Source organism: Psammomys obesus, unplaced genomic scaffold, assembly GCF_907164565.1.
Source record: "Psammomys obesus unplaced genomic scaffold, mPsaObe1.curated_primary_1811, whole genome shotgun sequence".
Classification (NCBI taxonomy): Eukaryota; Metazoa; Chordata; class Mammalia; order Rodentia; family Muridae; genus Psammomys; species Psammomys obesus.
This window is the reverse complement of record NW_026585895.1, coordinates 11,296,322-11,320,279: the sequence shown is the minus strand read 5'-3', so window position 1 is coordinate 11,320,279 and position 23,958 is coordinate 11,296,322. Positions and strand designations below refer to the sequence as shown.

The following is a 23,958-nucleotide window of genomic DNA, read 5'->3' as shown; positions in this document are numbered from 1 at the left end:
GTGTGTGTGTGTGTGTGTGTGTGTGTGTGTGTGTGTGTGTGTGTGTGAATACACATGTATGTGGAGGCTATAGGCTAAGGTAGGGTGTTTTTCTTAATCATTTATTTTACTTTTAATTAATTATTGTATGTGGACAGTTCTCTGCTTCTACCTCTATGGGAGTCTTAAAAATTGCACTCACCTTCACCTATCTGACCAGCTCTCCACCCACCTTCTTAGACACGGTCCCACTAACCCCACGGCTCACTGACGGAAGTAGAACAGCTAAGCCGCAAGCCCCAGGGATCTCTACCCTGAGAGCTCAGGTCCTCATGCCTGCATGACAAACACTTTACACTGAGCAGACTTCCCAGCTCCAGAACCAAATTCCTTAATGAGAACAAAGATAAGAACAATTTAACAAAATTCTATAATAGGCTAATACAACAAAGCCAGAAATGACTATGCCTTAAAAAAAAATCTTAGATTTTATAGTTGCAACTTAAGTTTCTTTTCATAGGTTCTGTGCACAGCATTGCTGTTGGGCTGTGTAGGAAAAAAGTCCACAGCAAGCAGAATTCTGTGACAAGTCAAGAGTTAAATCTCAGGGAGGGAGGATGGGATTGGGAGGGAATGAGGGAGCGGGATACAGCTGGGATACAGAGTTAATAAAATGTCACTAATAATAAAAATAAGTAAAAAAAAAAAAAAAAAAAAAGAGTTAAATCTCCAAAAGCCAAGTTAAGTATTAAAAAAAGCTACAGCATAAGTATGGAATGTCCTTGTATTTGAAAAAGGCAATCACAAAGTATATACTACATTATTGTATGTAATTCTCTCCTTTTCTCCATTGGATTCTATACCCCCAAAATCTGTAAAACAACTCCCAAACAAAAACAACAAACAAACAAACAAAAAACCAAAAGGACATTCAAATATACGTCTTTATTGTGGGATATTATTTTTTATTTAAAAGGAATGTGTGCTAACGTATGTGGTGGATAACCTTCATAAACATGCTAAGTTAAAGCAATCAGGGGCCAGTTTTATGGGTCAATGGATAAGCTTGCTGACCCGAGTTCAATCCTTGGGACCCACAGAGTGAAAACAGAGACTCGTCTCCCACCAAGCTGTCCTCTGACTTCCACATGTGCACCAAGGTCCTCCTATACCCCTATACATAACACACACACACACACACACACACACACACACAAATAAATACATGTATTTAAAAAAATAAACTACTCACAAAAGACCCTTTAGTCATTTCCCTTATGTGTCCATAATTTTAAAAACTACATATTTATAGGCATCACGTAAAATGGGATTACTTGTGAGAGGTAGAAATGGTGTAACTTAGGAAATGGGGAATGACTCCTGTGGTGGCCTGACTAGGCCCCCATAGATTCATGAGTTTGAATGCTTGGCCATAGGGAGTGGCACTATTAGGAAGTGTGGCCTTGTTGGAAGTATGTCAGTGTGGGGGTTGCCTTTGAGCTCTTAGATGCTCAAGCTATGCCCAGTGTAATACAGTCTGCACAGTCTGCTCCCGGCTACCTTTGGATCAAGATGTAGAACTCTCATCTCTGCCCGTACCATGTCTGCCTGCACACCACCACGCTACCATGCTCCTCCCCATGATGAGAATAGACTAAACCTCTGAAACTGTAAGCCAGTACAAATTACATGTTTTCCTTTCTAAGATTTGTCTTGGTCATGGTGTCTCCTCATAGCAATGAAACCCTAAGACAACTACTAATGAGTACAAAATTTCTTTTTCAGGTGATAAAAAAATATTACAAACATAAGCCACTGTGATGGCTTACAAACATTAAGCAAACTTAAAAAGCTGAGTGTACTTTAAACATCTGTAAATTTTGTCTTAAAAACATTTAAAAATTATAACTCAAGTACATAAAAAGCTTAGCTTCACTAGATATCGAGATAGAGAAATCAAAACTATGAGCTACTACTTCATACTTAGCAGCACGGCTATTAGTAGATGGGCTGAGATGTAACTCAATTGATGGAGTGCTGGTCTACACACGGGAAGCCCTGTGTCCGGTTCCTAGCATCACATACACCGGGGTAGTAGCACACGCCAGGACTTGGGAGTGCAAGGCAGGAGAATCTAGAGTTTAAGGTCATCCTCAGCTACACAGGGAGTTCAAGACCAGCTTAGGCTATGTGAGACTTCTTAACAACAAAAACAACAAATAAAGATTAAAAAAATAGAAGGCGGCAAAATTACAAATACCAAGCATGTAGGAAAACAGCATTCTGCACTAACAGTAGGAAATATAAAATAGTGTGGAAAAGTTTGGTAGCTCTTTAAAAAGGCTAAACAAAGAATTACCTTAAGAGGCAGCAATTCTGCACCTAAGCACATAAGCAAAGCAACTGAAAACAGCAATGAACAGATACCTCTAAGTCAATGTCAACAGCATGACCCAATTATCCAGAAACTGATGAATATCACAGGTTTCAAATGTGAATGTTTCAAAAATAAGTGTTGCTTCACTACTCCATTAATTAGCCAGATGCAAACACACTGAAAGCAGCTAAAAGGTCCCATCCTGGAAGCAGCCAGTGGATTCTAGCCACAACACACAGGGCAAAGACACCCAGTTTCTCTTCTAAGCGTCCTGAGCATCCTTTTATTTCAGCATATTACAGAGAAACCTTTCTAATCAGTCTCAGTCGCTAACACTGTTTATTACTTCTGCAAGCTCTGACTCATTTGGTTGGGACTTGCTCAAAGACTGCATGAGTCAAATTAACATTAAATGAAGACTAGGTGAAGTTGAAAAAGGTTAACCACGTATACTTATGGGAGTGAAACTGCCTTAGTGATTATTCTAAAAACTTACCTGTTATCATATGACTCTTGTTCTTTAAGGTACTGTTGCATTAATTCTTCTTGTTTCTTTTTATCATATGATATTTTCTGTTCTGCCATCCATACCTATATTGGTGAAACAAAATATAATTTAACAACTGGATTCAAATTAAAGAAGACTGATTTGTACACACATATGCATGTGTGCTTATGTGTATTATATGCAGGTAAGTGTGGAGTCCAGGGGTTAGGAAAAAAAAAACAAGCTATCTTCTGAACTGGGTGTGGTGGTGCACACATTTAACCCAGACACTTGCTGTGAGTTCCAGGCCAGCCTGGTCTACAAAGCAAGTCCAGGACAGCGAAGGCTACACAGAGAAACTCTGTCTTGAGAGAAAAAAAAAAAAAAAAAAAAAAAAACAAAGCCATTCTCCACTTTACTCACTGCGGCAGAGCCTCTCACTGAACCCAGAGCTTAACAATTCCACTAGCCTAGCTATCAGCTTGCTCTCCCGTCTTCATCTCCAGCATTGAAACATACAGGACCCACAACAGGTTTAGAAACAACTAAAGTTTAATATATTCTCCCAAGTTTGTGTACTTCTGAGTACTTTTCGTGACGCATAGTGCTAAGCCCTCATTTTGTGTTTCTAGTCTTTTCCCATACTATTTCACTTATTCTTCCTAACAACTTTACAGATTGGGACAACTGACACTGATCATTCCTAATTGGTAGGGTAGAACGCTAATGATGATGACATTAAATATTCTGTGCGATGCTTCAGGGCTAAACGTGACTGTACTAAACTAACGAATCCTGGTCTGACTCCAAAGCCCAGACACTCCATTTCGCGCTATAACTCTTGCCACAGTCCTTCTGTGCCCAGCCCATGGCTGACCTGTATTACTTGAACGCGGCCATCAGAGAGCACACTAGTGGGTGGAGATGTGGGGTGGGGAGTGTGAAAGCAGGAGTGGCTTTCTCTCGGAAGATCTCTTCACACACGGGAGCAGAGCCTTGGTCTTGGGGCTCTAGGAGACGGACCCGGAGTGGGCCGAAGACAGTGTTACCGAGCTATGGCGTCAGTCTCCACACTGACAGGCCGGACTTTGGGAACCATTCGGTCGGTTGGGTTAGCTAGGAGGAAGCGGGGACGGCTCCAAACGTGCAGAGGACACGGCTGTCTCAGGGGGCTCAGCTCAGCGCTGCCCTCTCCGGATCCCTTTACTCACCTTCTTGATGTTGGATTTGGACGCAGGATGAAAGTCCTTTTTGCACATGAAATTGGCGAACGACTTCCCCATCTTGGAATACGAGACGGAGCAGCCAGCCTACAGCTCTGCGACGAACGTAAACAAACTCCCCGAGCGTCACCGGAACTGTTAGGCGGGCATCGGCGAGAACTTCCGAGGTCGAAGGTGACCACTTCCGACGATTCGCGCCTGGGCCCGCCCCTCCTCGTCTCTTCCGGCGATTGCTTCTAGCCGCTGCCGCGGCTGAGCCGGCTTCCGCGCGTGCGCAGCTGAGGTAAGTCCGGGGAACCTGCTTTGCGGGAGGCTCGCTCTAGGCAGGGTCGCGAGCAGCGTTAGGTCTTGAAGTTCGAACCTAGCGCTTTCTGGCAACGCCGACTCCAGTTGCAAAAACTTTCTTTTGCAGCGCAGTTACCGTGTAGATTATGGAGACAGTAAGCCTCAAAAGATTAGTGTTACCCAAAGCACTGGAGTGGACTGCGAGTGGACTCGAGAGGCGCTTCCCTTCCAGTTATTGCTGATTGTTGTTGTTGTTACTGCTAAGCTTTTTTTGAGAAAGGGTCTCACTAGGTAGCGTTGGCTGGTTTTCAGCTAAGTAGACAAGGCTGGCCTCAAATATCAAGAGATCGCCTGCTTTTGCCTCTCCAGTGCTGGGATTAAAGGCTGTGCCACTACTCCCAGCCTCCTTGGGTTCTTTCTAGCTATGCAGAAAGATGTTCAGCAAACCTCATGAATAATGACAACACGTTAGGGCCAAGGGCTTTCCTCCCTGAGTGCTGTTTTCTCAGTTGCTGCCGCTATCCCTGTTCGTGTATCACCCACCGCAGCTTGGTAGCCCTAGGGTTTGATGTGGGCATGGCGTAGTCCACTGACCTCTAGCAAGGATGAGAATAAGTCGAATTACCAAAGATGACAGCTTTCGTTTGGAAGTTGGCTGTGTTCCAGGTTTTTTATCTTGACACGGTCCATGTAAGTAAGGCTTAAACTTGGAAGAAAAGAGGAAGAGAATTAGCAGCTTGCCTAAGTTATGTATTGGGGTAGATGACTTTGGAACACGGTAGACAGGAGATAAAAAACTTCAGAGGGGAAACACATGCACACAAATCAAAACAGTGATACCTCTTCTCATCTTTGAGAAGAGAAGACCAAGGTGAAGTTATTTCTTGAGTTATTTTCTTCGTTTCACCATGTTCTTGAATTATGTAGCACAGGCAATTTTTAAACTTTAGCTAATCCTGCCAAGTGTTGAGATTACAGATGTGCTACCATAACCTGCTTTGCTTTCCTTTCCTTTCAAGGAAACGTCTTAATATTTATATTTTGTGTTCGGTTTTTAAATGTTTAAAATGTGCCTGTATAAAGCTTTGCTAAGATTTGGTTATTATAAAAGAAGGGAACTGGGCTGGAGACATAGCTCAGCCGTTAAGGTAGCCCACTGCTTTTCCTGAAGACTGGAGTTCAGTTTCCAACATGCCCGGCATGATGCTCACAACCTCCTACAGCTCCAGCTCCAGTGGGTGTGAGGTCTACTTCTGGCCTTCTTGGGCGTCTCCATACGTACAGTAAATAGACACATATATACATGCACATAAACAGTAAAAATAAATCTTAAAGATGTATAAAAGAGGAAAACTAAAAACTATATCTGTTCTAAAAGCAAAGTACAAATACAGGATCTTGAATTGTTCTACAAATTAGGATTTAAGACTTTCCAAATAACAGATGAAGAGAATTCCTATGTCAGCTCCATAGTCAGGATTTCTAAGTTACAAACATGAACTTCCATCTGGACATAGGAACAGTTGGGATTTTGTTTATTTTCTTTCTTTGTACCCGTGGCTGTCCTGGATCTCAGGGCTGGCTTCAAACTCAGAGATTCACCTGCCTCTGCCTCTAATAATTAGAATCTTATTGACATCCTTCTGTATTTGTCCAAAGTACTGGTTTTGTTTCAAAAAGTCTGTCCTTTCAATATTATAGTCTCTGTGTGCATTTTTCCTTAAGCGGAAAGAGACCTCCTCTGAAGCAAAATTAGGATCATACATTTGCTTGTTTTCATAAGTTCCTTTTTTGCTTTTTGTTTTGTTTTGAGGCAGGGTTTCTCTGTGTAGCCCTAACTGTCCTGGACCTCACTGTCTAGACTAGGCTGGCCTCAAACTCATAGAGAACCTCCTGCTTCTGCCTCCCAGGTGCTGGCATTAAAAATGTGCACCATCACCTCCTGGCCTTTCCATAATTTCCAGTAATGATGGCAAGATCAATAAGAAGTCCTCCAACTCTGTAGAATGCCACTTTCTAGTAAGGGGCCTCCTGGATACACAAGACAGCGGGCGATGGCGTCTACAGCAGCTGTGGGCACAGTGAAGGAGGAGCAAAGACTCAGGTCAGAAAGGCTTGCAGATGAAATTTGACCTGTAGACTAGAGCGTGGTTCTCATTGCCAGGTGATTATCGCAGAACATTATTATTGTAGTTGATTACTAAACCATATTCTAATTTCTGTAGTTTATTTATTTACTTGTGGAGGTCTTCCTGTATACCCTTGGCTGTCCTGGAATGCACAGAAATAATATGATATTTAAAACTTTCCTATGCACCCTTCTTAGATATATCCCTTAGTCATAGAAAAAGCTCTTTGTTTTGTGTATATTTAAAAATGTTTTCTCTTTTTATTTTGAAACTTCTATTTGCTTGCATTTTTTTTAAAGAAATGGAACCCTATTCCTGTGACACTTTTGTGGCATTGCCTCCAGCAACAGTTGAAAACAGGGTTATTTTTGGAAAAAATTCAGACAGACTCTTTGATGAAGTACAAGAAGTAATTTACTTTCCAGCTGCAGTTCACAATGATTTGAAAAAACGTCTTCAGGTAGGTGAAATACATGTTATGTTAGCAATATCTATTTTTTAAAATATTATTACTGGATATTTAAAAAAACTTTTATTTTATTTTATTTTATATGTATGAATGTCTTACCTATATGTATGTTTATATACCACATGTGTGTGCCTGGGGCTCAAGAAGGCCAGAACAGGGTGTTGGATCTCCCGGAACTACAGTTACAGATAGTTGTGAGCTGCCATGTGGGTGTCAGGAACTGAGCCCTGGTCCTCTATAAGAGCAGCTAGTGCTCTTAATCTCTGAGCCATTTCTCTAGCCCCATATATGGTTATTTCTTTCATTAGCTGCCAATTGACAGAAGACCAATGAAGTTAAAATTCAAGAATTTAAGATTGAAAATAGTTTAAATTAAAAATAGACTGCTGGTCTTTTATTTCAAAAACTTAGAAGATGCTGCTAAAAGAATAAATTTTGTTTTCTCTTTGATCAGTATTGCAATACTTTATATGTTATATATGTTAGATGTGATAAGGGATTTAAAGTCAGTTATTAAAACCTGGATACCATCTTATAGGGGCTGAGAGTATACAAATGGACTATGGATACAACTAATGGCCCGATAAAGGAGGGTGGTTTAAATGGTCAACTTAGGTAGGAGTAGCAAGTTGTGGCAGCAGAGAAGGAACATCTAGATCAGACTAGGGGTTAAAGAGTGGGGCTGGAGTGTTGGCTCAGTGGTTAAGAGCATTTATTGTTCTTGTAGAGGACCCAGATTTGATTCCCAGCACCCATGTGGTGGTTCACAACCATCCATAAGTCCAGTTGCATGAGATCCAATGCTCTCTTCTGACCATTGTGGGCTCCAGGCCCACATATGCACAGAAATACATGTAAGCAAAATATTCATAAAAATAAAATAATTTTAAAAAATGATTTTGTTAAAGCTAGGGTTTCAGCTGCTTATTATAGAATGAGAAAAATTATTCCAGGTTTTATGAATAACAGGTTTTGTTTCTTTTTCTATGGTGCTGGGGTCAAACCCTTAGCCCCTTGTATGTTAGGCACATATTCTACCAATTGAGCCACATTTTCAGCCCTATAAGTAAGTTTTGTGGTTCATCAAAAAGGTTTCTTAGGCACCTGATAATACCATCAACATACATTTTATGTCTTTTCCCTAATCTCATATATATATTAAATAAAGTGTCATTTAATTTTTTTATTTAAACTGTCTATTTACATGGAACTTAAAGATTTATATTGCCTTCTGTTGTTATGACCATTTTATATTCTTGATGTTATAACATTGGTATGCATTAAATATAAGGCTTTCTGTATATTAGACTATAGTTTTCTTTTGCTGTGACTGCTTACTCATTTGGAATATCATTTCTAGTCTATACCTGTATGTTTAAATCTAGCCCATCATGTAAGTCAGGTCCTTACTCTTTCCATTGCTGTGAAGATGCCTCAGTGGTCACTTGGAGTGGAAGTGTGGGCCCCTGGTGATTCTCACGTGACTGAGGGTCTCAGGTACCCATGAGTGCATGTGTCACTAGTCAGGGCGTGCTAGGCACTGAACTCGAGAACTGCTTTCTTACTCTTCAGATTACAGTAGCTATTCTCATGAACCAATTTGAAGATTAATAGCCATCACTCCTAAATGTCCACAGCAGTTTGCTTTCTTCCTGGCCTTCATACTTAATATTTGTTTTATCTTAGTTAATGGAGAAGTCTTTGTTTCTTGAAATGAAGCTTGATTTATTTTTGTAACTGACCTGTCTTAGCAGGGTTTAATTTAATAGGACACATTCAGAATGTATTTAAGTGATAAATGCTTTGGAGTCAATTCTGCATGATTTTTAAGATTAATGCTTTTATTATTAAAAGTTTTGTTGCCAGGCATGGGGGTGCATGCCTGTAATCCCAGCACTCAGGGAGGCAGGTGCAGGTGGATCTCTGTGAGTTCAAGACCAGCCTGGTCTACAAAGAGAGTCTGGGACAGACAAAGCTACACAGAGAAACCTGTCCGGAGAAAACCAAAACAACTAGCCAAACAAACAAAACAAAAAAAAGAAAAAAAAAAAGAAAAGAAAAGAAAAAGAGAAAGAAAAAAAAATTTCACTTTAGTCAGTTTAGCTCCATGATCATGACTTCCAAACAGTGTTTTAAATTCTGGAATTTGGTGACTTTACATTTTTGGTTTTATAGTTGTGTGACTTTTTTTTAACAGTGTACTTATATAGAAGTTGATCAAGTTCCTGAAACATTTGCTGTTGTCCTTAGTCGCCCAGCTTGGTTGTGGGGGGCCGAAATGGGAGCCAATGAGCATGGGGTCTGCATTGGGAACGAAGCTGTATGGGGAAGAGAAGATATTTCTAAGGAGGAAGCGCTTTTGGGCATGGACCTTGTCAGGTAACTGTTACGCTGTTTCCTCACTAGAGATTATGTGGGAAATGGAGGGATACCAGCCAACATCCATTTTGACTCCAGCATGCAGTTTTATGACTCTTAAATAGCATTAAATCGTCTGTGCCTGGCTCAGTCCGCACAGTCCCTACTTCACAAGCGTGAGAAGCTGAGTTTGAGCTCCTGCACTCAGGTGTATCCGAAATAATGCCAGCATTGGGGGAAGTAGAGGCAGGCGGATTCCTGGGGCTTGCTGGGCAGCTAGTCTAGCTTAATTGCTAAATTCCAGTTCACCAGAGGCCCTCTCTCATAAAATAACGTGGAGTGTGACTGAAAAGCTGTCAGACATCAACCTCTGGCTTCTCTATGCATGCACCCCTCAGACTGAGACCCAGGAAAACAAACACCCACCAACACCCATGCACACCCATGCACATCAGTAAGGGGGAGAGGGGCCAAAATTAGAAATTAAAACTCATCAGAAATGTTTGAATTATTTTATCACATGGTTGATTAATAGCTTTATTTTACAAAGAAATATCTCTGTCTTAGAGATAAAAATAACTTTGCAAAAAATTACCAAGATGGAACTTGACTCCAAAAACATTTTCATTGTCCCAAACTGCCTTCAGAAGTAAGACTTTAAAAGATTTTATTTTACTTGCGTTTTCTCACTTTGAGTGTAGCTAACATAGTGTTTCTTGAACATGAAGTTAAGATGAATAAAGGAAATTATTTTTAATCTGAGGGCCTGTATTTTTATTTTAGACTTGGCCTTGAAAGAGCTGATACAGCTGAAAAAGCTCTCGATGTCATTGTGGACTTATTAGAAAAATATGGCCAAGGTGGAAATTGTGCAGAGGGTGAAGAACTTAGCTATTATAACAGTTTCCTGATAGCCGATAGGAATGAAGCATGGATTCTGGAGACATCAGGGAAGTACTGGGCAGCAGAAAAAGTCCAAGGTATGAACAACTATTTGCAAATTTGTTTATATAATTAATAAGATGTATACTTAACTGTAGGTAATGTGTTTACTTGCCTTTCAAGATTTATAACCCATTGCATTAAAGGACAAACTGCAAACTAAAGTTCAACATTGAAACGAACACAAAGGGAAAGAAAACGACCGTGAGCGTTCTTACAAAAATAAGCAAGTGTGTTACCTCTGCTGCAACCCTTGGCTGTTTAGAGTGCTTTGTTTCTTCTTTTTAATTTCTAGCAACTACGTATTATTTCTTCCTTTTCTAAATTTGTACAGAATTCCAGAATTTTATCGTATGGAAGTATGCAAGTCAAGGAAAGGGAGTTTGGCTGGGATGGGTGGCTTTGGGTCAGTGTTTTGAAAGAGTGTATTGGTACAATAGCACAAGAAAACTGGATGTCATTGACAAACAATGCAATTTGATTGCTTTGGAATTGGTTTCTCCCCATGATTTATTTGATTTCATCTTGTGTGTGTTTGTTCGTGACATGTGTTCATGTGTCTATGTAGGAGGCAGGGGCATGCCTGGGCCACTGCGTCCAAGTGAAGGTTGGAGGACAGCCTCTGGTGACTCGTGGTCCTCTCTGAGGCAGGGTCCCTGTTTGCTGCTCCTGCATATGCCTGGCTAGCTGATCCATGTGCTTGGGGGGATTTTCCTTCCATTCTACCACAGAAGCTCTGGGATTTAAAACACTACTGCCATCTCCAACTTTACATGAGTCCTGGGGATTTCAATTCAGATAACCCATTAAGCTTTAGGGATTATTGTTTTTATATTTTATGTTTGACAGTTTTTATGTCAATAATACAATAATAAAATACAGAAAGTTAAATTTAATTCATTGTATTATTACACTGATTGTCTTGGTTATATCATTGGCTACTTTTTCTTTTATTAAACATGCTACCTGAAAGACAAAGGAATAAAACTGAGTCCTGGGGCCCCTGAAGAGACTGATACCCCAACCAAGACAATGCACAGAGAGGACCTAAAACCCTGGCTCAGATGTAGCCCATAGACTCAGTCTCCAAGAGAGTCCCTAGTAAGGGGAGCAGGGACTTTCTCTGGCATGAACTCAGTGGCTGGTTCCCTGATCACTGCTCCCTGAGTGGGGGGTGCAGAGGAATACAATGCAACCAGTCCTGATGAGACCTGATAGGCTAGGATCAAATAGAAGGGGAGGAGAACCTCCCCTATCAGTGAACTAGGGGAGGGCCATAGAAAGAGGAGGGTGGGATTGGGAGGAGAAAAGGGAGAGGCCTACAGCCAGGATACAAATTGAATAAATTGTAATAAATGATAATAATAAAAAAATGAAATAGAAAAAAGAAAAAAGTCTTACCTGGTCATGGAAAATGGATGCCTTTCTGAGTCTGATTGTCTTGTTGCAATGACCTTGCTACTACTGTCTCATCCTCTGACTAAATGATCTCAAGAACTAGATTGTAGTTTCAAGTATCTCCAGCACAGAACTGAGGCATCTCTGGTAGATAGCTATCATCTGCACCTGCTGCATAGTCCATACACACACTGAAACAGTAAACATAGCAAACCGTGAGATACAGTGCGAACAGCTGATAACATGATGAGTCTTCCTAGAATTATGCTGAATGTCAATCGCCAGAAGGCAGGGCAGTAAGACACCCAGCAGGTGAGGGCGCTTGCCGCCAGCCCTGACAACCTAAGTTTGCTTCCTGGAATACACATGGTGACAGGGTGACCTCTACACACATACACACACGTAAGCAAATGTGCATTTAAATTTTTAAAGATAATTCAAAAAGCCAGAAGACTTTTACTGTATAGTTCTACTTATGTAACATTATTTAAAAATTATGCATATGTATTTGGGGCTATATGTCTTATGGTGTGTGAATGGAGGTCAGAGGACAACTTTTGAGAATCAGTTCTCTGTTTCCATCATGTGAGCTCTGAGGATCGAATTCAGAGGATCAGATGTACATACATATATACATACATACATACATACATACATACATACATACATACATGTATATACGTATCCCCAATACATAGAAACTCAAAATGTTATATATAATACATATATGGATGGAGATATAGATAGATAGATAGATAGATAGATAGATAGATAGATAGATAGATAGATAGATATAACCAGATAGATAGTTGGTTATATAAATCTATATCTATCTATATATATATATTTAGTTATATATGTTTATATATAACCAAATATACAAATATACATACATAGCACATATTTTAAACATTCTGAGTTACATTAGAGTACCAAGCACATACTGGGTACCTGGAGTTAATTAACCATTAGGATTGGGAGATGCACAGCTTTGGTATGAAACAGTAACATGATGTTTGTACAGCATTCTTTTTCTTGGCACTATCAATGTCAATGTTCTTGTTGTAATATTATTCAATAGTTTTATAAAATGTCATCGATGGAAACTGAGTGAAATGTATACTATCTATCTGGATTATTTCACATAACTGCACCTCAGTCTATAGTTATCTCAAAGTTTAATTTTAAAATTTAATTAATTGTTTAGAATATGCAGTAGATGTATATGAAAAAAACTTGCAATATATTTAAATGGTGATTAAGAATCGTAAGTAGGGATAGATACTTTATGTTAAAGGTAACTTTTCTTCTTCGTTTCATCTTTTTCAAATAGGAGTTCGTAATATTTCCAATCAGCTTTCCATAACGACCAAGATTGACCGAGAACATCCTGACATGAGAAACTACGCTCAGCAGAGAGGGTGGTGGGATGGCAAGGAGGAGTTTGATTTTGCCGCAACATATTCTTATATTAACACGGCTGCGATGATGACTTCATCAAGCAGATTCTGTCAGGGCTACAGGCTCCTGAATAAACACAAAGGTAATGTTTAGTATTTTAATGACATAAAAATGAAATTTGTTCAGATATACTGTGGGAGTGATCTCATCTTATACTTAGCAAAAATATGCTTTGAATAAAACAGCTTTAGGATAGTGTAAGCTGTATTTTGGTATGTGTGAAGTATTAAACCATTGTAATAAAGTACTGATTCTATTTGAGGGTCAAGTTCAGATTCTCAAGCCTCAGAAACTTCCTTCTCTTTTTTAAAAAAAAGTGACTTAGGGTCTCACTATACAGCCCTGACTGGCCCAGTGTTCACTGTCTTCCTAGCGCTCGGATTAAAGTCGCACACTGTCACACTGGGTCATACTGCTACTTCTTTTTAATTGTCTCTTAACAGTAGTATTTTTTTTTTGTTTACTTACATTTTATCCTTTGTGTGTGTGTGTGTGTGTGTGTGTGGCTTCAGAAATGCACACATATGTGTTCAGATGTGCACACCCATGATTGTGTGTTTGGAGACAGGAGGTTTGATGACTAATGTCTTCCACAGTTACTCTGTACCTGAGTTTTCAAGGCAGAGCCTCTCATTGAACCCAGAGCTCACCTTTACAGTGAGGCTGGCTGCCTACCTCGCTCCTGAAACCCTGTCTCTGCACCCCAGCACTGGGGCCACAGGTGTGAGCCACCACACCTGGCTTTTAGGAGGGCTCTGGGGACCCAGACTGAAAGCTTGCTGCAGGTGCTTCCCAGAGGGCCATTTCTCTGGCCTGTGGCTCTTAGTTGGTGCTCTCTTCTGAGAGGAGACTGCATGTCAAGGCTTAATAACACGTTTATTTGGGGGCTTGCTTATAGTTCAGAAGCTTAGTCCATTACTGTCATGGCACTGACAGGCAGGGTGCTGGAGAAGTCATTGAGAGCTTTATTGTAGTCTCCAGCACACACACTGGGACCCTCATAGCCCCTTCCCAACACCACATCTCTAACAATGCCACACTTCCTGAATCTTTCCAGATAGGATTATCTTAGGGACCCTAGCGAAAAGGTTGCCTGCTTCTCAGAAGGGTCGTGACCACAGATTGAGAGCCACTGGTCTAGCTGAATCAGTCTCAAAACAGGAGGTGGAGAACAAGAAGGAAGATGTTGACCTCTGGCCTCCATCTGCACGCACATGTGAACTCATGCTTGTGTACACCACCGCCCCTCACAGAACTGGAAATGTCAGTACATAGCTAAAACATAAGGAACAAAGCAGGCGTGAGCACTCAGGCTGTGAGGACGCATCACTGGGAGCTGAGGCAGGAAGAACAAGCACCTTCACTGCCAGCCTGGGCTGGATAGGAAGACCGTGTCTCAAGCAAACATGATGGAAGGGAAAATGTCAGGAATCCCAAGGCTGAGGGTAACCGGAAAAAGGAGAAAAACCAAAGAGAATGTTATAAATTAATATGCTATTACATTGAGATAATTGTCATATTTAACTATAAAATAACCTATCACAGACCTAAAATGCATGCATGAGTATCGTAATGGATGCATCTGACACAGACTTCATTTTTTTCATCCAGTTTTCACTGCTTTGCCGAAAGAAAAAAAAATATCTTTCCAATAGTCCCATATGAAATTGTCTGCTGTTTTATTATGCTTAAAATTTGCTATGATTTTTTTCTAGATAAAAGAGCCTACTTCCCTTCTTTCCATCTGTCCCTACCTGATAGCTATTAAGTGTGGCTGCATGTATATCCAAATTGTATCTATATTCATGCATGTATTTTAAGTAACCAGTTTAAATTGCTGTGAGATTGCACCCTGTGTTTTACATTCACTTTACTGAACCTTCCGCCGCAGTCTCGGCACTTATTCAATGCTTGCTAGTGGATTACTTACAGCCGTCCTACTCGAGTGACCATGTAAATCCTCCTTTCATTTTGAGAATTGTAGGTTTTGAATCCTGAAAACATTTTTATAATACCTGTATTATCACGCTGTTACAGTTCTGACATTGTTTTTTTTTTTTTTTTTATTAAAACTTGCCATTTATAGGAATTTAGACCTGAACCATTTTTAAATCTCACAAGATGTTAAAGCTTTGTGCCTGATGGATAAGTGTGAATGGTAGGGTTTGCTTTATTGTCAAGTTTAACATCGAGAGCTGAGTACAGATGTAATCCTCTCTTCTCCACACTGTTGGTCAAGATTCACCGAAAGACACAGCTCCTCTAGTGAGTTATCTGTAAATTCAGTAAGGTATTTTTTTGAATTTGAAATCATACTATATTATGAAAGAGCTAGGTAAGAGTATGTATGTGTGCGTAAAATCTGTTGCTTGTATCTTCAATAGCAGCACTTTAGATTCATATGAAAGTTAATTTACTTTTTTCATCGAAGCATCAAAAATTCATAATTTAGATACAGACTTGCCGTGAACTTCTCTTTTGATCCCCATATTAAAGAAGAGGAAGAGGGAGATGCTTGCCTTTTAGATTGTCTTTGTGAATTAATCCAGGACCTGGTGTATACTAAGTACATACTCTATATTATACCATGCTTCCAGTCCCAATTAGTGTAAGGAAAGAAAAACCTGCATTTAGACAACCATAAGTAAATGAAGATTATTTGTTTCTTTAGAACTAATTTTAATACAGGAAACATTTCCACATAAGGTATCTAATGTATACCCAGTGTGTCTAATGGTAGAAATTACATTTTACTTTTTTCAATTAAAATTTTTTAATTAAAATATAATTTCATAGCTGAACAGTGGTGGCACACACCCTTAATCTCAGTACTTAGTAGTCAGAGGCAGGCAGACTACTAAGTTGGTCTACAGAGCAAGTTCCAGGACAGTTGGGGCTACATAGAGAAACTCTATGCTGAAAACAAATGTATATTTTTTCTTTTTTTCTCATTATTTGTCTCCTGTCCCTCCTATGTTTGGCCACCTCTCCCTTCCAATTTTATGGCCTCTTCTTTAACCTCGTTGTTACATGAATGTATAAATCTAGGTAAAAATGCAACTGTTGAGCCCATTCAAAGTTACCTGCATGCACATGTTTCTTAGACTGCTTAGGATTGGGTAACCAGTTAGGGTCCTCCGTGGGGAAGACTTAATGCCCCATCTCTCAGCAGTTCTTGATTGCCTCTAACTCCGCATCTAGGGCATGGACCCCCATGAGATTTCCTCCATCTTTACCAGAATGTCAACTGTTATTGGAATTGCTCAGATCTTGTTTAGGCAGCCCGGTTGTTGATATTTCACAGATATATATCACTTTCCTATTACAGATAGCAGGCACAGTCTCACAGCAGATTTCCTGGTCCTCTGACTTGTGATCTTTCCTTCTCCTTTTTTGTGATGTTCTCTGAGACTTGGGTACAAGAGCTGTGTTGTAGATATATCTACTAGGGTTGGGCACCTATATTCTGTTGTTCTCTGCATTTGGATCAGTGTTGGCTTTCTGTAATGGTCTCTTGCTGCAAAAAGAAGCTTCTTTCATGAGGGGTGAAATCTATACTTAACTGTGGGTATAAAGATAAGCATATAGAGCCGGGCGTGGCGGCACACACCTGTAATCCCAGCAGGCAGATCTCTGTGAGTTCAAGGCCAGCCTGGTCTACAAAGCTAGTCCAGGACAGCCAAGGGTACACAGAGAAACCGTGCCTTGGAAAAAAACAAAACAAAGAAACAAAATATAAGTCTATAGAATGCAGTTAGGATTTATCAGTTTGGGAAAGGGGTGGTAGTAGTTCCTGTAGCATCCGCTGCCTCACTAGCCATGGAGAGTAGGCTAGGTTTCCAGCAGCAGGCGTGATTTTCCTTCTGCCAGGAAGGCTTTGAGTCTAGTTAGACACCTGTTGGTTACCACCAAGATGTAAGTGCCACCACGGCACTTTTGGTGAGATTGCCATACTGCGCATGGTCGTTCACAGGCATCGTAGCTGGGTAGGATTTTGATTGCTCCCTTAGCAGCTTGCATAGTACTTTCTGGTGACATGAAAGCTACTCCTCAGGGAGGAAGCTTTTGAGTTAACTCCAGCTCAAATTCACTGAGTCCTATGTCTAAAATGTGTGATATCTTTGGCGTTAGAGACTTGATCTTCAACTTCTGGAAGGCAACCAATGGCAGCAGCAATAGGCTGTCTTGTTTCAGGAATCTTGTAATCCCCTGGCCAACAACTTGATAGGCGGTCTCTCTTACCTGTTACTGCTGTGGGTTTTGTTAGATAGTCTGTGGTTCTTGGAAGGGTGTTTTACATTAATTTGAAGCTATTCTTGTTATAGTATAGACTGACCATGCCTGTCGCTGTTGCTAGGAGGCTAGTACTGCTTTAGGGTAACAGGAGGCTGATATATTTGATAAATGAGAAGCATAGTGGTAGAATGGCAAGAATGGAGAGACACAAAGCAGTATTTGAAGGGTACTGGCTGAGAATTTTTCCTAATTAATAGAACCAGCAAAGCCACAAAGCAGCTCTGTAAATCACAAGGAGGATACTAACATCACAGTATTTCAGAGGAAAGACAGAAAAATCTGTAAAGCACCTAGAGAAAATAAATATTCACAGGGGCAACTAGAAAACTGACTTCTAATTTTCACCAGAGAGGAGGGAACCCAGAAGACTGGAAGATGGCATCCTTACAGTGAGGAAAAATAGTATCTCTTCATTTTGAATTGAAACTTAGTGAAAATATTCCCCAAATACAAAGTTGAGATTTAGACAATCAATCAATCAATCAGTCAATCCATCCCAACCAGGTGTGGCATTGCATGCATGTGGTCACAGCTGCCAGAAGACCGAGGTGAGAGGATTGGGAACCAGCTGGGATCACTAGTGAGTTTGAGAACTAGTCTCCGCAACTTGGCAAAACCTGGTCTCAAGCTTTAAAAAGAAGAAGAAGGAAGGAAGAAACAAAGGAGTGTTATTTTGGGGGGTGGGGGTCTTGGTTAGCAGGACGCCCTGGTGTAATCCTATAGATAGAGAAGGGGAAAAATTAGGGAAGGAGGAAAGAAAGAAAGGGGAATTGGGATGGTCCCAGGTAGAAGCAAGGTATGCAGGACTGGTGAAGGGCAAGAGAAGCAGGAAGTACATGGGTCAAAATGGAAATTGACTTTGAAATAATACCCACAGTCCTGTGGCCATAGAGGCTCAAAATCAGTTATGCATGGATGCCGTATGGTGACGTGACTGCATTTCCCACAGGTCAGTGGCAGAGCTGAAGGGAGACTGAGGCAGGCCTACCTTGGGACTGCAAGGCCCCAGAAGCTGACTTTTTTCTTCAGGGATTCACCTGTGACAGCCTTACTAAGATGTCCTTAGAGTGACAGGTGGCCAGAGTTACTTATACAAAGTCTTCCTCGTCTTCTGCTAAGCTCAGCAGGTTCAGACGGTTATTGGCCTGGAGGCATATTGGTCCTCTCCTAATTCTCCACCGTTTCTCACAGGCATTTTTCATAAAGTGCTTCTTCTCTAGTGGCACTTACCTGAATCATGACGCCTTGGAGGCTGAGGAAGTCGTGGATGGTTGTGAGGCACCCTGTGGGTGCTGGGACACAACCCTAGGGCCTCTGCAAGAGCAGTAAGTGCTCTTACCTGCTTCCAGCTCCCTAAATAGGTTTCATAGCTTTCTTCATCATCGTGTCCTCTGCACTGACTTTCTATTTTGTTTCAAACAGTCAATTTTCTCTGTACTAGACGTGGTGACACAGCAGTGTCATGACTGATTTATGTGTGAATTTGTGGCTGATATAAGTTCTGAGTGGAGACCCCGGCCAGTAATGAACATATTCTTCACCCCCACCCCACCCCATCCCACCCCATTCATGCCGGAGAGTCAATACCAGTATGTATCACTTTGTCTTATTAATAGAAAAAAAAGCTTATGTTTGTAAAATATGCATTGTTTGACTGGTTTTTTTAAATTATTTCCTCAGGAAACATATCTTTTGAAACAATGATGGAAATTCTTCGAGATAAGCCAAGTGGCATCAACATGAAGGGAGAATTCCTGACCACCGCGAGCATGGTGTCTATTTTACCTCAAGATTCCAGCCTTCCCTGCATTCACTTCTTTACAGGGACTCCGCATCCTGAGAGGTGAAGTCCTCAAATACTGTAACCGCCAAGAGGTCATGGGAAGGGGTACAGTACTGTGGAGACAGTTTTGTCAGCATAGTTTCTATAAGCGATTGATTCTTTTTAAAGTTTTAAAGAGAGGGAAACAGAGAGAGAGAAACAGAGACAGAGACATGAATGTGCAGGTGACTGCAGAGACCAAAGGCACTGGCTTCCCTGAAGCTGGATTTACAGGTGGTTGTGAGCTGCCCAATGGAGGTGCTGGGAATTGAATGCAAGTCTTCTGCAAGAGAACTACACTGAGTCATCTCTCAGTTCCGCAGTATAAACCTTTATTACATAATTAAGGCTATAACTTCTAGTGTATTGTCTGTTTGGATTATAATTTGCAGTTTCTCTCTGTGTGTAACTGTTCTCATTTCTATGAGAAGAAAAGGCTTAGGGTTCATATGTGCAATTATCCTTTTCCCCACACGCATATTTAATGTTGTCAAAAAAGAAGTAGATTACTGATTTCAGACTTTGTAACATTAAATGATAATAATAGTGACCTTATACCAGATACACAAGTGCACCCTATTTATAAATCACACACATGTACAATGGGAAATATTATCAGTTCAAGTTAAGTGTCCTTAGGGCTTCCATAACATGTCTTGATTAAAGTCATTAGTATCTTTTATAAAACTTTATGTTATATTAGACACAATTTTGTATTCATTCTTTTCCAGTAGTACAGTTTTTCATGTTATTAATAATATTTTTGAGTCGATAAAATAAAACCCATGTCTCATTAACTTTGGTGCTGAATTTTACTGTAAGGCATAACCACTGTCTGTGACACTTGGATTGCTTTTCCCCTGGCAAATGACAAACTATCTGTTTCCTGATATTCTTAGTGTGCCAGGCCATCTGGTAGATCTCTGGGAATACAAGGGTCCATGAAGCATTATCTTCTTGCCTAAATGTCCAAGGGAGATGAGTCTGAGAATAACCAATATGTCAGGAACCAATCAGAATGTAAGCATTATTATTAGAAATCTCAATTAGAAGGAACCTGGGAAGACAAATAATTGGTTCTTTTTTTCTTTCTTTTTTTTTTTTTTTTTTTTGACACGCAAATTCAATAAAGACCCTTTCTTCTAGGTCTGTTTTTAAGCCTTTCATATTTGTACCACATATTTCACAACTGTTGGATACAAAATCCCCAACATTTGAACTTGAAAGACCAGTGGCAAAGAAGCCACATGCCAAGCCTGACAGAAGACACCCACTCTACCAAAAACATCAAGAGGCCTTGGAAGTGATGAGTAACAATAAGGTAAGTTAGGCTGTGTTCTTTGTTGTATAACTACGAATAATTCAAGGTGTAATTCAATTCGTATTTTGGACTTTAGAGGATTAGCTTTCTTTTTGTCCTTCATGTAAAAAGTAGGGTTGGAAATAGTGACTTTCAGACTGATGGAGCTTTATAGCTTTGACATTTGGTTAATAGTGTGTATGTTGTGGGCCAGGCAGTGGTGGCACAGGCCTTTAATCCCAGCACTTGGAAGACACAGGTAGGTGTTAACTGAATCTAGAGCAATGATTTTTTTTTTCCCCAAAGAAAACCATTCCTTTCTTCTTTTTCTTTTTCATTTCTTTTGCATCTAAAGAACAGAAAAATAACTAAACCAGTAGAAACCAGAATGAAAAAACCTTGCCAGTGCATTGGAATTTTGTTAGATTCATGTGTGTTTATTGGCTTTTATTATTTTAAATAGGAAAAAGGCAAGACAATGTTGGACAACATGAGGAAGCTAGAAAAAGAAGTATTTGAAGAGATGGAAGTGGTCCTCCGAAGCAAACATCTTGATGTGGATAAAACCGTTAATCTCTTTCCTCAATGTGTAAAAGACGAAATTAAAATTTATCAGTCAGATATTAGTTCTTAGTGATTATGTAAGTGGTCAGAAATCTTTCTCACTGCCCTAGCAAATGTTACAAAGCTACTTTAAGGAGATCTGATTGTTCCTTCATAGTATAAGCGATATTTTGACTGTTAAAACCACAGTAGTATTTGATCACACAAAGCAGGAAGCATCACCATGATGCATGGGCTGTGTTTATAGTACTCCTGTAGTACCTTGGAGCCATTTTCTCAGTTAGGAAAGCTCAGGGCTGCTGCTTCTTTTTAGCAATGAAAACTATGGCAAGTGTGTTTTTGTGCATTTGTGTGCAAGTGACAACCGGCTTTAACAAGAAAAATGTCCAGATTTACTCTGTTTGATGCTGCAGTGCGTTCTACAGAAGCACTTTTAGTGAACTCAGAAGTAACCTTTGTCAAGACTTGACTGAGCAGCGAACTTGTGGCTCTAATTCTTCTCAAGTTCCCTCCCTCATTCCCTCAGAAACTGTCTGTCCTTTCGTTTTCCGTGTAGTTTTCCTTCTTTCAGAATGCTGTGCAGTCGGAACCTTATAGTACGGCTTTTCAGAGTGACTTCTTTAGCACGCAGCTCTTGCCATGCCTCTCTGTACCATGTCACTACTAAAGGGCACCTTGGTTGCTTCCAGATTTTGCCCAGTGTGCGTAAACATCCGTGTGTAGTGGCTGTGCAGCTGTAAGTATTCAGCCCACTTTGCGTCAAACCGAGGTGCTGCAGATCCTGTGGTGTGAGACACCACCACGCTGTCTTCCGGAAAGCTGCCATCCTCTGTGTCCTCCAGCAAGCAGCACTGTCCCATCCTGGCCTGTTGTCACTGTTTTGGAATTTGGCCATTCTGATATGTGAAAAGTTTTTCACTTACTTATTCAGGTAACAGGATTAAACCTAGGACCTTGCACTTTGTTTTTCAATTTAATTTGTAATTCCAAATGACATATGATGCTAAGTTTCTTTTTGTATGCTTATTTTCCATTTGTATACCTTCTTTGATGAGGTGTCCAGATCTTGGCCCATTCTTTAATTAAGAGCTTTTTATTTAGTATGCACCTTACTAAGGAGTCTAAACTTTTTTATTTAAATATTTTTGTGTATAGGCATTTTGCCTCCATGTATGTGTGTGTGTGCCAAGCACATGCCTGGCACCCTCAGAAGGTGTGAGAGCCTTTGGAACTAGAGTTACAGATGGATGTGAGCATCATGTGGGTTCTGGGGACCAAACCCAGGTCTTCTGCAAGAACAAGCTGCTCTTGACCACCAGCCATCCCTCCAGCCCCTCCCACTGTCAAGCCTGAAATGCTTAAAGGCTCGTTGTTTGAGGGTAAAGTCTCAATCCTTAACAGATGCCACCAAGGCCATGCTCTTGATTATCTGCCCTTCCTGCATCTCAGTACATGTTTGCTATCGGTTTTGTTTCAACTGCGTTGCTGAGTCCTTAAGTGTGCCCAGCGTGTATGTTCCTTCTTCTCGGCTGTACCCTCGGCTTGGACCTCCCTTCTATAGGAGTCCTTTTCAGCCGAAGAGCGTCTAACAAATGAGTTTCTCAGGAGTTTTCCTTCCTTATAATCAAGATTCTATATGGCTCTAAATTAATCATGCATTTAATTATTTCATAGAATGGACGTTCCATGAAAGCCCACTGTTCAGTATTCTGATTGCTTTGCTAGTATATAATACCTGCTAAATGACCATCCAAATAGTGGTGGAAAGAATTTGTATAGACCTTGCTACAGAAATGTAAGGTTGAGTAAATTAGCTAGATAACTTATCTGTATAACTTGGTAGCCTCATAAGTCTCAACCCCTCAAAATACAAGGATTATATGGATATGTGGGTTAATTTTTGGAGGTTTTCACTGCAGATATTCAGTGTGGATACTCATCTTGGTAATTAATGCCTTGGAGTGTATTTCAGAAATTCTGATGTTTCTTAAAATGTTTTCATGTAGTAAAGAAAAAAATAATAAACTTAGTTATTTTCCGTAAAATTGGTTTGTTTAATCTTTGATAAAAATATAAGTTTATATATTGATCTCCATTTTGTTTCCTTATGAATGAAATTTTGGAAGTAGGGTTTTTTTTTATTAAAGTTTTCTGTTTGTTTGTTTTGAGACAGGTTTCTAGTGTGTAGCCCTGGCTGTCCTGAAACTCCCTTTGTAGTCCAGGCTGGCCTCAGACACAGAGATCTAACTCTAGATCACTGAGATTAAAGGCGTGCAGCACCACAGCCTGGCCAATTCTAAACAGTATTTTACAAAATACTTTTACAGTGCCAGCCTACACCTTTAATCTACCACTCAGGAGGCAGGGGCAGGTAGATTTCCTGAGTTTGAGACCAGCCTGTTTTCCAGGACAGCCAGGGCTACACAGAGAAACCTTAACTGTAACAAAATTGGATTAATTGCTTCAGATTTTTAAAAATTACTGCTTTCTATGAGCACTTTATCTGCATGTACACATGCCCACCAGAAGGGGGCGTCAGATTCAATTGTAGATGGCTGTGAGCCACCATATGGATGCTGGGACTTGAACTCAGGACCTCTAGAAGAACAGACAGTGCTCTTAACCGCTGAGCTATATCTCCTGCCCTGCTTCAGGTTTTTATCAGAATGATTGCAGAAATGTAAAGCCTGCCTTTCTCTGGAGAATAGTAACATTTTGTGATCATGGACTGTGCTTCCTGCACCAGTCATCCCTGGCCTTTTTAAAAGTACTAAAAAAAGTTGTTTGCCGACAATGGCCTGGTTGCTCCAAACTGCAGAACTCGAGGGTCATGAGATAGCCCCAGGAAACTCACTTAAGAAAGCTTTG

The 23,958-nt window shown here is 40.4% G+C and overlaps 2 protein-coding genes across 4 annotated transcripts in view; one reads left to right on the top strand and one right to left on the bottom strand.

Moving 5' to 3' along the window:
• Cir1 (corepressor interacting with RBPJ, CIR1) overlaps nt 1-4,205 on the bottom strand; it is a 30,883-nt gene extending 26,678 nt beyond the window's left edge. The window contains exons 1-2 of the mRNA XM_055600028.1: nt 4,055-4,205; nt 2,853-2,947 (exon numbers count right to left, since the gene is read on the bottom strand). Of these exons, the coding sequence (XP_055456003.1) occupies nt 2,853-2,947; nt 4,055-4,126 (167 nt within the window). The 5' untranslated portion in view covers nt 4,127-4,205. The remainder of the gene's footprint in view (nt 1-2,852; nt 2,948-4,054) is intronic.
• A 69-nt stretch (nt 4,206-4,274) lies between these two features.
• On the top strand, nt 4,275-23,135 carry Scrn3 (secernin 3). Of its 3 annotated transcripts, none has more exons than XM_055600031.1 (8): nt 4,275-4,349; nt 6,780-6,940; nt 9,147-9,328; nt 10,091-10,287; nt 12,981-13,190; nt 19,085-19,247; nt 20,373-20,547; nt 20,990-23,135. In XM_055600031.1, exons 2-8 carry the CDS (start codon nt 6,782-6,784, stop codon nt 21,158-21,160), a joined length of 1,257 nt encoding a protein of 418 aa, XP_055456006.1. In that variant the 5' UTR covers nt 4,275-4,349; nt 6,780-6,781; the 3' UTR covers nt 21,161-23,135. The 3 variants fall into 3 exon arrangements, with proteins under 3 accessions (XP_055456006.1, XP_055456007.1, XP_055456004.1); XM_055600032.1 differs by lacking the exon at nt 4,275-4,349 and adding an exon at nt 4,384-5,041 and having other exon boundaries at nt 20,359-20,547; nt 20,990-21,066; XM_055600029.1 differs by lacking the exon at nt 4,275-4,349 and adding an exon at nt 4,386-5,041.
• The last annotated feature ends 823 nt before the right edge of the window (nt 23,136-23,958 follow it).